Source organism: Geotrypetes seraphini, chromosome 1 (assembly GCF_902459505.1).
Source record: "Geotrypetes seraphini chromosome 1, aGeoSer1.1, whole genome shotgun sequence".
Lineage (NCBI taxonomy): Eukaryota > Metazoa > Chordata > Amphibia > Gymnophiona > Dermophiidae > Geotrypetes > Geotrypetes seraphini.
Window position 1 is genome coordinate 57,305,744 of NC_047084.1, and position 14,895 is coordinate 57,320,638.

General features: G+C 44.2%; 1 protein-coding gene across 3 annotated transcripts in view; it reads right to left on the reverse strand.

Annotated features, from left to right (window-relative positions):
* Window positions 1-760, reverse strand: part of PARP8 (poly(ADP-ribose) polymerase family member 8) — a 505,058-nt gene extending 504,298 nt beyond the window's left edge. For 2 of the 3 annotated variants that reach the window (XR_004538173.1, XR_004538172.1), the window contains exon 1: window positions 192-760. Coding sequence is in view for 1 of the 3 variants with exons in the window: in XM_033931570.1 (XP_033787461.1) it covers window positions 192-282 (91 nt within the window). In the remaining 2 variants the exon portion in view is untranslated. The remainder of the gene's footprint in view (window positions 1-191) is intronic. The other variant, XM_033931570.1, reaches the window with a different exon arrangement.
* Window positions 761-14,895: the final 14,135 nt, after the last annotated feature.

Sequence of the window (14,895 nt, forward strand, 5' to 3'; positions counted from 1 at the left end):
GGGAAGTTAATGCAATTGACGTTTGGAGGATTGCCTTCTAGATTTCTAAAGCTGTGTGCTAGGATAAACGGCCAAAAGCAAACAAATAACACCAGACCTTTTCTAATTAATGCGTGTGGCTCACCGCTGAAAATGTATGTGGCAGTAAAACACATTAACACTAATAATAAACGTAACCTGTGCGCACTCACCTGAAAACAGACAGTCCTTGTCTGTCTTGCACTTCTCGATTACAACGTTGATATCCTTCTGAATTTTCTCTTGCCTTGAACACATCCCCATGGAATTAATCCCAGGGAGAAAAAAAAAAGCACGCGGCCTTCCTCCCCCCACGTATAACCGTCACCAAGACCAGGAGTTTCTGAACACGGATGTGTGTATATACGTGCGGGTCTGTAAGACAGAACGAAGGCGTTACAAGCGAGCGCTCGCGCCGCCGTGACCACCCAGCAGCTGCTGATCCTACTAGTAAGCACCTCCCGTCGCTCTCTCCGCCTCCTCCTTACAGCAGGTAACGTTGCCGCTGCAGCTCGAGAAAGAGAGCAAGAAGGAAGCCACTAATCGGCGGCGTTGCTGATAAGCGGAGAGGGAAGTACAGCCGCTGTCCAAGGCGCTAGCGTGATGTGATGTGATGCGGGGGTGGAAGACGATAGCGACGCGCGCGAGCGCCGAGCCTTCACCCTTCCCGCCCTCCAACGGCTGCGAGGGCTGTGAGAATTCATAGCCAGCTGTCTAACGTGTAAACCCTAATGGGAGCTCCGTACATTTCTAAGACCCTTTCTCCTTTTTGTGAATTGCTTAGAGATTTTTCAGTCACTCTGAATTTTTTTTTTTTTTTAAGTGTATGTATATACAGTACTTGTATATCTCTACTATGATCCTGCTTAAAGTAGTCTAGGCCAGTGGTTCCCAACCCTATCCTAGAGAACCACCAGCAAGTCGGGTTTTTGGGATAACCCTAATGAATATGCATGAGAGAGATTTGCATATAATGGAGGAGACAAGCATGCAAATCTGCTTCATGCATATTCATTAGGGCTAGCCTGAAAACCTGACTGGCTGGTGGTCCTCCAGGACAGGGTTGGGAACCACTGGTCTAGGCAGTTGCCTATTCTATGTCATAAGAACATTAGAATGGCCTTACTGCAGGGGTGTCCAATGTCGGTCCTTGAGGGCCGCAATCCAGTCGGGTTTTTAGGATTTCCCCAATGAATATGCATGAGATCTTTTAGCATACAATGAAAGCAGTGCATGTATATAGATCTCATGCATATTTATTAGGGAAATCCTGAAAACCCGACTGGATTGCGGCCCTCGAGGACCGACATTGGACACCCCTGCCTTACTGGGTCAGATCAATGGTCCATGTAGCCCAGAATACCATCTTCACCGAGGCCAATTCAAGTCACAAATACTTGGCAAAAACCCAAAATAGTAACAACATTCCATGCCACTGATCCAGGGTAAGCAATGGCTTCCCCCATGTCTATCTTCTTTTTCTTACTCATAATTTTTATATATGTATTTCTTTTTATTTCTTAGTTTCTTAAAAATATTTCAAATTATTTGCTTTAATCTCTATAGTGGCTTGTTCTTCAGTGTAGTGCTATGGCACAGGCAAAGTCAGGGCTTGTCTGACTTGTAACAGGAAAATGGTTAATCATTACACTCATAAAAGGTGTGTCATCTGCAGGTAACTTTCTCATCCATAGTAAGACTACTTGTTGAAAGTGCCTGGATCCAGGGGCAGTTTTGGCTCCAAGAACATTATGAGGGAGAAAAGCAATTCCTAGAAGTGAAGAAAAGGTCTTTAGTGCAGAAGTTAACTGAATCTGAAAAGTTCCTCTTATCTTCATTGGATTTTTACTTCTGTCCCATCATGCATGTGACCTGAAAAATCTTTCTATAAAAAAGGCACTGTACTACCGTACTATAGAGTAGGTATACTCATATATCTCAACTGCAATAATATAGAGTCAATCTATCAGGCAAATTAACTTAACCATCCAATATCAATTAGCAAAATATTGGAACCACTTGCATAACCATTTTTTGAGATGTTGTACTTTCTTCACCGTGAGACCATTGAATAGCGCGTTGCAGTAGCCCATGCAGGAGAGGACTAAGGCATAGAGTAGTTGGGTGAAGTCAGATTCAGAAAAGTAGTTCCTTATTTTCTGGAGTTGTCGCAAGTAGTAAAATAAGGAAGATACCACCTGAGAGATATGGTTGGAAAGCGACAGGTTGGAGTCGAGGATTATTCCTAGGCTGCACGCTTGGCAAGGGATGGGCCCAGTTGCAATGTTCGTTGCGGAAACATCACAACCGATGGATTAAAAAGAAATGTATATTGGTACTAGATCTTCAGTATACTGTATGTCACATTAGGATAGAACTTGTATTGAAACATCTTGAACTGTAACTATGGCAAATTTAACCAATAAACTGTATATTATCCCAGGACAAGCAGGCAGGTATTCTCACATATGGGTGATGTTATCGACGAAGCCCGGATGCGGACGCCTCACAAGCATACTTGCTTGAAGAAACTCGAAGTTTCAAGTGGCCCGCACCGCGCATGCGCGAGTGCCTTCCCGCCCAGCGCAGGGCGCGTCTCCACAGTTCTCAGTTTTCCGCGGAGCCGAGAAGTCCATCTTTGACTCTCTGCGTGAACTTTGTTACTTAGTGCCTTCTCTGAACCGTGGTTTGTACTTCTTTTTCTCACGAATCGCTGTTCTTATTTTATTTTATTTCTTTCTTTAAAAAAAAACAACTTTCTTCCGTTCGTTTTCTGGGATGGGCTGCCTGGCCGCAGCCCAAGGGCTTTAATCTTGCGGCAGCTATTTTTTCTTCTATGACCCGGTCTGTTACGGGCTTCAAGAAGTGTGGCAAGTGTCAGCGCATGATATCTATTATGGACCCACATCGTCGCTGCCTCAAGTGTCTTGGTCCGAATCATCATCCTAGGTCGTGCCTGCCTTGTCAAACACTTCAGCCTCATGCTTTCAATCGTCGTTGGTGGACCAGTTCTTCGGGATGAAGTCTTCTTCTGATCCCTTGACTTCGGCTTCGACTCCTACCGAGGCTCCTCCTGCTTCTACTGCTTCCACCTCAAGCCTCATCAGACCTTCATCGTTTCCAGCGGCTCTTTCTTCGATGACATCTGCTGTATCTTCCCCTGTTTCCTCAAGTCAGATAGCTCAGCAGTCGGTTCCACCGGTAGTGATTAAAGTGCCTAAGACTCCCAGATCGAAGCACACTCACACTACCTCGTTTCAGACGTGGATCCATCCTTGCCGACTTCTCTCCAGGCCATGTTAGAGAAGCAGTTTATTCAGTTCCTTACAAATATGGGACCCAAACTGCTTCCTGCATTCAGTAGACTCCCGCGAGGTCGAGCCGCTTCCTTTGCATCAGTCTGAGCTTACACACTCTTTGCAGGGAGCAGAGTCTCTGCGAGTGTCTGGTCTGGTATCCACGTATGTGAAGCAAGGAGCAGATTCTTTGCGAGTGCCTCGACAGGATTCCTCACACTCTATACAAGGAGCAGAGTCTTTGGGAGTGCATCGAGGTTCCTCCATCAAGCCTCTGGAGCTTTGATCTACAGCATCCAGTCCTATCCATTCTTTGATAGCTTCGGCTGCTTCCGTCTCCGAGGCAAAGTCTCCTCAATCCTCGAGATCTGCTTCCAGACACAGTTCTCACAGGCGATCGAGGCCTTCATCGAGGCATCCCTCCATGCATAGTTCTTCTTCTAAAGAACGACCTTCTTCAACTAAGCCTCGCTCTACTCCAACTTCGACTAGACCACTAACTCCTCGTTCCCGGTCCCCAATGCCGGACCTCGAGAATATCCCGGTTTCAATTGCCTCGTCTAAGTCACCATGTTCCTTTGATGCCTTTTTTCCTGCAGAGGCTTCATCTTCGACCCAAGCTGCCTCGATGTCCTTCTCTAGGCAAAGCATTGGCGGATCAGCTATCGTTTTCATCTTTTCTTTGTCAGATGGCTGTGGACTTGGATCTTCAATTGGACACTGGCTCTAAATACTCTGAGTATCTCGAAGTCATGCATCTTCCTCAACCTCCAGCAGAATCACTAAAGCTTCCTCTTCATAAGCTTTTAAATCAGACTTTTGGTCGATGCATGGAAACACCTTTTTCCATACCAGCTGTTACTGGCAAATTGGATTCTAGGTATAAGACTGTGCATCGCAAAGGGTTTGACAACTCACAGTTATCTCATCAATCCCTAGTTGTCGAGTCCTTTTGAAGAGATCCATCCTTCCAAGGTTTATGCTACCGTTCCTCCTGGAAGGGAAGGGAAAACTATGGACAAATTTGGACGTCGCATCTAGCAAAATGCTATGATGTCCTCTAAAGTCCTTAATTATAATTTTCAATTCATCACTTATTTTGAATTCCTTATTTCTCTCCTAACAAAGTTTTTGAATTATTTGGATACCCAAATGCACTTTGAATTTCAGGAAGTCCTTGCTTCTTTGTCTCAACTCAGTTTGCATCTCCTCCAGTCATCTTATGATGCCTTTGAGTTGTCTGCCCAAGCGGCTGCTTGCTCTGTAGCTATGCGTCGTCTTGCCTGACTGCGTACCATTGACATGGACCCTAATCTTCAGGACCGCTTAGCTAATATTCCTTGTGAGGGCAATGACCTCTTTGATGAATCCATCGAGGCAGCCACCAAGAAATTGTCTGACCATGAAAATTCTTTTGCTTCTATTGTCAGACCTAAGCCAAAGCCAGCTCCTGCCAAACCTCCTACTCTTATCTATCAGAGGCGTTTTACTCCGAAGCTGGCTCCTTATAATCACCCTCCTCTTAAGAAGAAGCAGCCTCAGAAGCAACAAAAACCTCAACCTTCTGCTGCATCTAAGGCTTCTCAGCCTTTTTTACTGTTTACAACAGAGCATAACCTCCACCATTCTGACTCTGTCTCATTTTCCCCCTATAGGAGGTTGTCTCCATGATTTTTACCACTGATGGACGATAATTACATCCAACCTCTGGGTTCTTTCTATCATCAGGGAAGGATATTCTCTTCATTTCTCTCAGGTTCCACCAGAGCTTCCTCCAAGAGAATATCCTTCCAATCCTTCCCAGACCTCCCTTCTTCTTCAGGAAGCTCAAGCTCTGCTTCATCTCCATGCCATCGAACCAGTTCCCTTGGAACAACAGAACAGGGGTTTTTACTCCCGTTACTTCCTTGTTCCGAAGAAGACGGGCGATCTGCGACCCATTCTAGATTTCAGGGCTCTCAACAAATTTCTAGTCAAAGAAAAGTTTTGAATATTGTCCCTGGTATCCCTTTATCCCCTTCTCGAGAAGAACGACTGGCTATGCTCTCTGGATCTCAAGGAGGCCTACACTCATATCCCCATTCATGTCATGTCAGAACTTTCTGACATTTGTCCTGGCCCTGTCCCCCCACAGCTTCAGTCCATGACCTAAAGCAGGAGCGGCAGTGAGTGGACGGCTAGCAAGAGGCAGCGCTGCTGCTTCTGCTTTAGGAGACCTGAAGGCATGGGCAGGAGGGTTGGTTATCAAATCGGCCAAGCCGATTTAAAAAAAAAAAAAATTGATTCAAATTGATTCACCTGAAATGAATCGGTGAATCAATTTGAATTGGATTTCGGATAGCACTACTCCTGAGCCTTTAACTTCATGCTATGCCAGGGGTGGGCAAACTTTTTGACTCTTGGGCCACAATGGGTTCTTAAATTTGACAGAGGAGCTGTCCCCGTCCCAACCCATCCCCACGAGCTCCATCTCCTTCCCTGTCCCCACAAACCATCTGAGCCTCAAATAGTTTTATAGCAAACTTATTTTATTAAAGTATAAAAAGAAACAATATTCTGTACAATTGTCATTTTATAAATCAAAGTTCTGGCTGCTGAACTAGAGAAAGAGATGTTCAGGCAGCAGGGCTTTGTTTATAAATGTTTATCAACACAACTAATATACTATTTTATCATAAAGCAAAAAAAAGAAAATAAATATAATTTTTTTCTACCTTTGTTTTCTGGTTTCTGCTTTCCTCATCTTCTCCTCATTTAGTTCCTTCCATCCACTGTCTACCTTCTCTCTGCCTCTTCCATATGCTCTGTTACTGTGCCTTTCCCTTCCATCTCTCTTTCCACCCCCAACCCCATTGGTCTGGTGCCCATCTTCTTCCATCCTCTCTCCTCATAATCTGGCATCTCTCTCTTCCCCATTTCCCTTCAGCGTCTTCTCCCCACTCTCTAAAATTGAAAGGGGATAGATTCCGTACGAACATAAGGAAGTTCTTCTTCACTCAGAGAATGGTAGAAAACTGGAACACTCTTCCGGAGTCTGTCGTAGGGGAAAACACCCTCCAGGGATTCAAGACAGAAGTTAGACAAGTTCCTGCTGAACCAGAACGTACGCAGGTAGGGCTAGTCTGTTAGGGCACTGGTATTTGACCAAGGGCCGCTGCGTGAGAGGATTGCTGGGAACGATGGACCACTGGTCTGACCCAACAGCAGCAATTCTTATGTTCTTATGTTCACTCTCTCTTCAGCAGCGTCTTCTCCCCTCTCTCTCTTCCCCAGTTCCCTTCAGCATCATCTTCTTTCCTCTCTCTCTTCAGCAGCGTCTTCTTCCCTCTCTCTCTCTTCTCCGGTTCCCTTCAGCAGCATCTTCTCCCCTCCCGCTCTCTTCAGCAGTATCTTCTCTCCTCTCTCTCTTCCCCAGTTCCCTTTGGCTTCTGTTCCTCTCCTCAACTCCACCCCTCCCCTCCAGTACCCTTTACACTTCCTGCCCCTGATCACGGGACCCGGATACATCAGTCAGGTGACCAGCTGAGGTAGCCTAGCCTCCAGCTGCCCTCCGGTCCGAGGTGTTTTGTGCGAAAGAGGCGGGTGAGGCAGATCTTCAGGGAACCATTCCTGCAGCAGCTCCCAGCACCTGCACGACTTGGTCAGCCATTGCACAACCCTCGCTCCATGCCCCTATCGGTTACGATCAACATGACTGATAGGGACGTGGAGCGAGGGTTGTGCAGCGGCAGACCAAGTCGTGCGGGTGCTGGGAGCTGCAGTGGCTCGGGCAGCTGCGGTCGGGCTCCCCCCAGTGGCTTCAGGCTGTTCAGATCCTCCTCAGAGCAGCTGGTGTTCTCCAGGCTCTCTGCCTCCGACTCGGGCCCTTCCAACACCAGCAACACGTCACTGGTCTCCTCGGCCGGACAAGGACATTCAACGGAGACGGGCAGCAGATCCTTCGCGCTCTGCAGCTCCAGGGCAGGGCATATTGAGATCTTTAAGTCTGTCCCCATAAGCCTTGTAACAAAGACAACTGACCGTTTTAGTAGCCTTCCTCTGGACCGACTCCATCCTGTTTATATCTTTTTGAAGGTGTGGTATCCAGAATTGTACACAATATTCTAAATGAGGTCTCACCAGAGTCTTATACAGGGGCATCAATACCTCATTTTTCTTACTGGCCATACCTCTCCCTATGCACCCTAGCATCCTTCTAGCTTTCGCCATCACCTTCTTAACCTGTTTGGACACTTTAAGATCATCATATACTATCACTCAAGTCCCACTCCTCTTTCATGGACAAAAGTTCTTCACCCCCCAAACTGTACAATTCCCTTGGGTTTTTGCAGCCCAAATTCAGGACCTTACATTTCTTAGCATTAAAACTTACCTACCAAATTTCATAACATTCTTCAAGCTTCAGTGGGTCCTTCCTCATGTTATTAATACCATCAGGGGTGTCTACTCTATTGCAAATTTTGATATCATCAGCAAAGGGGCAAATTTTACCCGATAGCCTTTCAGTAATATCACTTACAAAAATATTAAAAAGAACCGGACCAAGAATCAAATCTTGAGGTATACCACTAATAACATCCCTTTCTTTAGAGAGATCTCCATTGACCACTACCTTCTGTTGCCTTCCACTCAACCAGTTCCTGACCCAGTCTGTCACTCTGAAGCCCATCCCGAGGGCACCCAATTTATTTATTAATACTGGGCAAGTGCTCCCTTCCCTGGCTGACTCAGCTATCTTCCTACCGTGTTTCCCCGATGGTAAGACACTGTCTTATTTTTTTTGGAAGGCCAAAATATGCTCTAGGGCTTATTTTCGGGGGGATGCCTTATTTACCCTTTCATGTCCCCTCTGTATCTCTATCCTTTCTCTCTCTCTTCTGCTCCCTCACCCACGAGTCCTGCATCTGGCCCTCTCCCTTCTACCTGCACCTGGCAACACCCCCCTGCTCCGCGGCTCTCTTCAGCAACTTGTCAGCAGCGGTGATCAAGACAAGCTACCAACATCGAGGCCTTCCCTCTACGAGTCCCGCCTTTGTGGAAAAAGGAAGTTGAAACAAGCGGGACTCGCAGAGGGTAGGCCCCGACGTCAGAAGCTTGTGTCGATCGCTGCTGCTGAGTTGCCGAAGAGAGCCGCGGAGCAGGGGATGTGGCCGGAAGCAGGTAGAAGGGAGAGGGAGATAGGAAGGCTGTAGATCTCCGGAGCATGACACCGACCCCGGCCAGGATGATTTCTTTTTCAGGCGTGCATCTTACAAGTCCGGCGTCACGGCAAATAGCCATGCTGAGCAGTGAGCTCAGCACTACACAGATGAAAGCCTTGCTTGCTGATTGGTCCGGCGGCACGGCACGGCCGCCGGACCAATCAGCAAGCAAGGCTTTCATCTGTGTACGTGCTGAGCTCACTCAGCATGGCTATTTCCCGCCGCGACGCCGGACTTGTAAGATGCACGCCTGTGTGACACACTACCGGAGCCACGGCAAAGGTGGAAAAGAGCCGCATGCGGCTCTGGAGCCGCGGGTTGCCGACCCCCGCGGTAGACGGAGGGACCACACGGAGTCACCCACCGTACCACCCGATTCGGGTAAGCGCAGGTATCGATGGGTGGCTTATTTGCGGGGGGGGTGCCTTATTTTACAATTTTTTCTAAAAAGGGGGGGCTGTCTTATTTGATGGCCCTGCCTTATCATCGGGGAAACACGGTATGCCACTTTCTATTCTAGTTATACATTGCCTGCAGAGTTGCTCCTTCTATATATTACATTACATTAAAATACATTTCTAGGACTGCAATACCTTCCAGATCGATGTGGTTTACATCATCAATAGACTGTACATCACAGTGAAATACAAATGAAATATCATCTTCCTTACTTTCCTAAGAATTTTACAAAAAGAGATGTATTTAATAGTTTTCGGAACTGCATATATGAAATTGAAGACGCAAAGAAAATACATAGTTCTAATCCCAGCTAGCAGCCTGATATGCAAATGTTCAATGCAAAAATTTATTGTAAAGACATCCTCGTACTGGAGGGAACATAAACAATGAAGTTATCCTTAATAGATGAACCGCCTTAAAAAATGTAAATTGTTCTAGTAAATAACCAGGTGCCTAACCATGTACGGCTTTATAACAAAGCGTCCCAAATTGAAACCAAACTCTAGCCTCAAAAGGCAACCAATGGAGTTGTCTGTAGTATGGAGTAACATGATTTGATTTCTTCAAACAAAAATTAGACATACAGCTGTATTCTGGATTTTGTGCAATCTATGCAAATTTGATTGAAGACCTGCCAAATGAACTGAATTACAATAGTCCAGAATACTAAGTACCAGGGATTGGACCAGTATTCTGAATGCAATGGGATTTAAAAAAATACTTAATCGTGCATAACTTCCAAAGAGTGAAAAAAGATTTTTTAACCAAGGCAATGTAAATGATTTCATAGTTAAATTCTTATCCAGGTAAACACCCAAAATTTTAATTTCTGGTTCGATAGTGTAGTTTATCCCATCTAAAGGGACAGTTGCGTATCTGGCTTCTTTTATACTCTGCTTATCTACCTGTTTGCTGTGATTTCTATCTGCTACTATTAAAAGATTAGTATATTTTTGCATTGTCTGAGTGTCTGATGTGGATTTGTTTGCTTCTTGCATAAGAGTCAAGCAAAGAGCCATAAGTTGAGGCCTCAGTGATATAAAACAATATATTTCCTTAATAATCAAGTCAAATCATTGCTGGCATTGTAATACTGCCACTGATACTCTAAAAAACAAACAAACTCCAACACCATGGAAAAGTACATATCAAGCAGTATATCTCCAGTCCTATGCACATGACTTAATAAAAATCCCAATAGTGCCTTAAACAGTAAAAATCTTAAAGGACTATCATATCATAGAACTAGGGAGCAGGAACTCAATCATCTCTGTATATTATGATCTTAGATATAATGATGAATCTCACTAATCTTAGTTCATGCTCTATGGAGCTTTATTTTACTAAAAGGTGCTAAGTATAAGAAAAAGGCAAATGAAAAATGTGTTAGTATTTTGCTGTATTTTACCTATTTGAGTGCAGTAGCCCATGTGCTACCTATATTTTTAAAACATTTTTAGGAGGAGGAGTGTCATAGGTGAATAGAGGGCATTTCCTCATTATTTAGCTAGTGTGTTAGCATTAGGATTACCATGAGCTAAATGGATAATGCAGGATGAACGTGAGAGTACTTACCACCTCCTATATGTTTTTTGGAGGTCCATATGCTAATGGGAATATTAATGTACAACCTACAAAAAAAAGAAAGAAAAAGCCCTACAGTAATACTGTATTCAATCTAGGCTTAGCGCATGAGAATGTCCTGATTTAGAACTTGCTAAGTCTAGATTTTACTGCAGCTTAATTAAAGGGCCCTTTTTTTTTAAATTGAGGGTACTAGTTGTATTCTATTTGATTTCACCTAACAGTGTCCTTTTAATATGGCCAAAGAAGCTTTGAATACTCATTCCTCCTCTTCACTTTTCTGACATTTCTTCTTTTTGTTACTACATGGCTTAAATTTTCCCCTGTTCTACTGAAAGATGCCTAAGTTTTGCTATCACAATGCAGCAATTTTCAGACAGTGACTCTTTTCTGAGGTTGAGTTCTTGTTCCCAGAATTTCAATATGTACTGGAAAAAGTAGGGAAGTTAAAACTAAGTAGGCTTCATAATCTCTGATTGTTGAATGTCTGGATGTACATTTTGTAGAGATTTTTCATACTCTGGAACTGGGATAGCTGCCAACATATTTTCCATCTTACATCTGGTGATACAACTTTGCTACTTGGATTTCTATTGATTGTAAACTGCCTAGATGGTAATCTTCCTGTTGGCGGTATATAAAATAGTAATAAAATTGAAACTTGATCTTTATGTCAAGGGAATAAGTCCTTGTACCAGTATGATATTAGGACTACCACAGGGAAAATGGTCTGAGACTTTTCTCTAATTCTTTTATACTTGTGTTTATTCAAGTTTGGTTGTTTTTGCTTTAAGGTACTTTATGGCTTAGCCCCTAAATATATAACAGACATTTTCTCTTTCACAGCCAACAGACATAGGCTCTCACCCAAACTTTGTTTCTCCACCAGTTACAGGTTGTAAATTTAAAAGTCATCACCAACATCTTTTCTCACATCAAGCAGCACTATGGGGTAAAGATCTAGAACAATTACTCGTGCCTACTACTTAGAGGGAATTCAGGAAACGCTTAAAAACACATCTGTTCCTGAAATACTTAGGAAACCAACCTATACAATCGTAGTCCTCAACAAACGATCTCTAGAACTGTTAATCACTAAGTTTGTACTTTGTTTATTCCACTCAGTCTGTATCATCTTTAATCATTGTAAACCGCATAGAACTTCACGGTCCTGCGGTATATAAATTGTTATTATTTTTATGGCTACCAGCCATATAAAAACATAAAAAAGGCATCAAGTCCAGGATCCTGTCTTCAGTGGAGGCCAGTCCAGGTTAAATGTACCCTGCAGATCCCAAAAAATATTTCTGTTTCACATAAGTAATATTCAGGGATGCTCAATGACTATCCCAAGTCTACATGACTAATAATTTGTATAGGGTTCCAGGAATTTGTCCAATCCTCTTTTGAATCCATCTGCGACTACTTCTTGGAGCAACTGGTCCAGGAACCAACAAGAAAGGGGTGCTATTTTGGATTTGGTCCTTAGTGGAATGCAAGACATAGTACAGAAGTTAACTGTGTTGGGTCTGCTGGGAAACAGCGATCAGAACGTGATCAAATTTGAGCTGATACCGGGAGTAACATCGCAAAAGAAATCTTCTATAGGGGCGTTTAATTTTCAAAAGGGCAACTAGGATAAAATGAGGAAAATGGTTAAAAAGAAGCTAAAAGAATGAGTTGGAAAAGGTTAGGACTGTAAACCAGGCTTGGATGTTATTTTAAAATATCATCATGGAAGCCCAGGCCAAATATATTCCATGTTTCAGCAAAGGTGGAAAGAAGAGGAAATGAGAGCCGGCGTGGTTAAATGGTGACATGAAAGAGGCTATTAGAACCCAAAAAAACCCTTTAAAGAATGGAAAAAAGATCTGAATGAAGAAAATAAGAAGAAACACAAGCACTGGAAAGTTAGATACAAAGCATCGATAAAGACAGCTAAGAAAGAATATGAAGATAAACTTTCAAAAGAGGCAGATACATCAGAAGCAGAAAACCTGTGAAGGAATCTGTGGGACCGTTGGATGATCAAGGAGCAAAAGCGGCACTCAGGGAGGATAAGGCCATAGCGGAAAGACTGAATGAATTCTTTGCTCGGTCTTTACAGAAGAAGATATAAGAGATTTACCTGAACTGGAAATGGTTTTCAAGGGTGATGATGCAGAGGAACTGAAAGAAATCACGGTGAATCTGGAAGATGTACTAAGCCAAATCGACAAGTTAAAAATGATAAATCACCAGGACTGGATGGTATACATCCCAGGGTACTAAAAGAACTCAAACATGAAATTGCTGACCTGCTGTTAGTGATCTGTAACCTGTCGTTAAAATCATCTGTAGTACCTGAAGATTCAAGGGTGGCCAATGTTACGCTGATTTTTAAAAAGGGCTCCAGGGGAAATCTGGGAAATTACAGACTAGTATGCCTCACTTCAGTGCCGGGCACAATAAAATTGTGAAACATGTAAATAAACATGATTTAATGAGACAGAGTCAGTATGGGTTCAGCCGAGGGAGATCTTGCCTCACCAATTTGCTTGACTTCTTTGAAGGTGTGAATAAACATGTGGATAAAGGTGAGCAGATTGATATAGTGCAGTGGTCTCAAACTCAAACCCTTTGCGGGGCCACATTTTGGATTTGTAGGTACTTGGAGGGCCGCAGAAAAAAATAGTTAATGTCTTATTAAAGAAATGACAATTTTGCATGAGGTTAAACTCTTTATAGTTTATAAAACTTTCCTTTAACAGTTTTACCTTATGCAAAATTGTCATTTCTTTAATAAGACATTAACTATTTTTTCTGCGGCCCTCCAAGTACTCTATTTTTGCTGCAGCACTCACATTTAAAGTTTAATATCTTTTCTTTCTCAAAACTGTCACATTTCTATTACTAAATTGAAAATAAAATCATTTTCCTACCTTTGTTTGCTAATTTCATCAGACTCTGGTTGCACTTTATTCTTCTGACTGTGCATCCAATATTTCTTCTCTTCTTTCAGCCTCCTGTATGCTTCCTCTCCTCCAGACCTCATTCCCTCCCCCAACTTTTTCTTTCTTTTTCTATGTCTGTCTTTCTCTGATTCCTTGTCCCATTTTTTGCTTTGTTTCTGGCTCCTTGTCCCCCCCCTTCTTTCTTTTTTCCTTCTGGCTTCCTGTCCCCCCCCCTTCTTTCTTTTTTCCTTCTGGCTCCCTGCCCCCCCTTCTTTCTTTCTTTCTTCCTTCCTGCCCTCCCCCATGCCACCGCCGCCGGGGAATAGGCTGCTGCTGCTGCTGCTGGCGCCATCGGGAACAGGCCGAGATCTCCACGGGGCCGACCAACTCTCGCTGCCCGACGTCAATTCTAACATCGGAAAGGACGTTCCGGGCAGCCAGGCAGCGATTGGCTAGCCAGAACGTCCTCTCGACGTCAGAATTGAGGTCGGGCGGCGAGAGAAGCAGGGAGATCAAAGAGCATGGTGCCGGCGGTGAGAAGGGAAGGGAAGCAGTTGGGCACCCCTGCTCTAGACGAGCCGCGAGCTGCACTCTATGAAGAACAGTGGAGGGTGACTAGTTGTGGGACCACCCCCCCCCCCCCCGTTGGTATGCCACTGGAGCAGCAGCGTGTATGGCCAGCTCATTCCATTCAAAGACGCGGGTGGCGGCTCCTTGCGAGATCCGCACCTGCGTCTGAAGTCTCTCTGATGTTGTGATGTCAGAGAGGCTTCCGATGCAGGCGCGAATAGCGCAAGGAGCCGCCAACCCGCGGCTTTGAACGGAACGAACCGGCCAGACCCGCTGCTGCTCCAAAAGGAAGGGAATGATCCAGTCCAGACCGCGGGCCGCAAATAAAACTTGGAGAGCCACATGTGGCCCGCAGGCCGCGTGTTTGAGACCGCTGATATAGTGTATCTGGATTTTCAGAAAGCTTTTGATAAAGTTCCTCACGAGAGGCTCCTGAGAAAATTAAAGTGTCATGGGATAAGTGGCAAAGTTCAGTTGTGGATTAAGAATTGGTTATTAGATAGAAAACAGAGGGTAGGGTTAAATGGTAATTTTTCTCAATGGAGGAGAGTAAACAGTGGAGTGCCATAGGGGTCTGTACTAGGACCGGTGCTATTTAACTTATTTATAAATGATCTGGAAATTGGAACGATGAGTGAGGTGATTAAATTTGCAGATGACACTAAACTGTTCAAAGCTGTTAAAACACATGCAGATTGTGAAGAATTGCAGGCGGACCTTAGGAAATTGGAAGACTGGGCGTCCAAATGGCAGATGAAATTTAATGTAGACAAATTCAAAGTGATGCACATTGGGAATCAGTTACCGGATGCTAGGGTACAACTTGGGGATTAG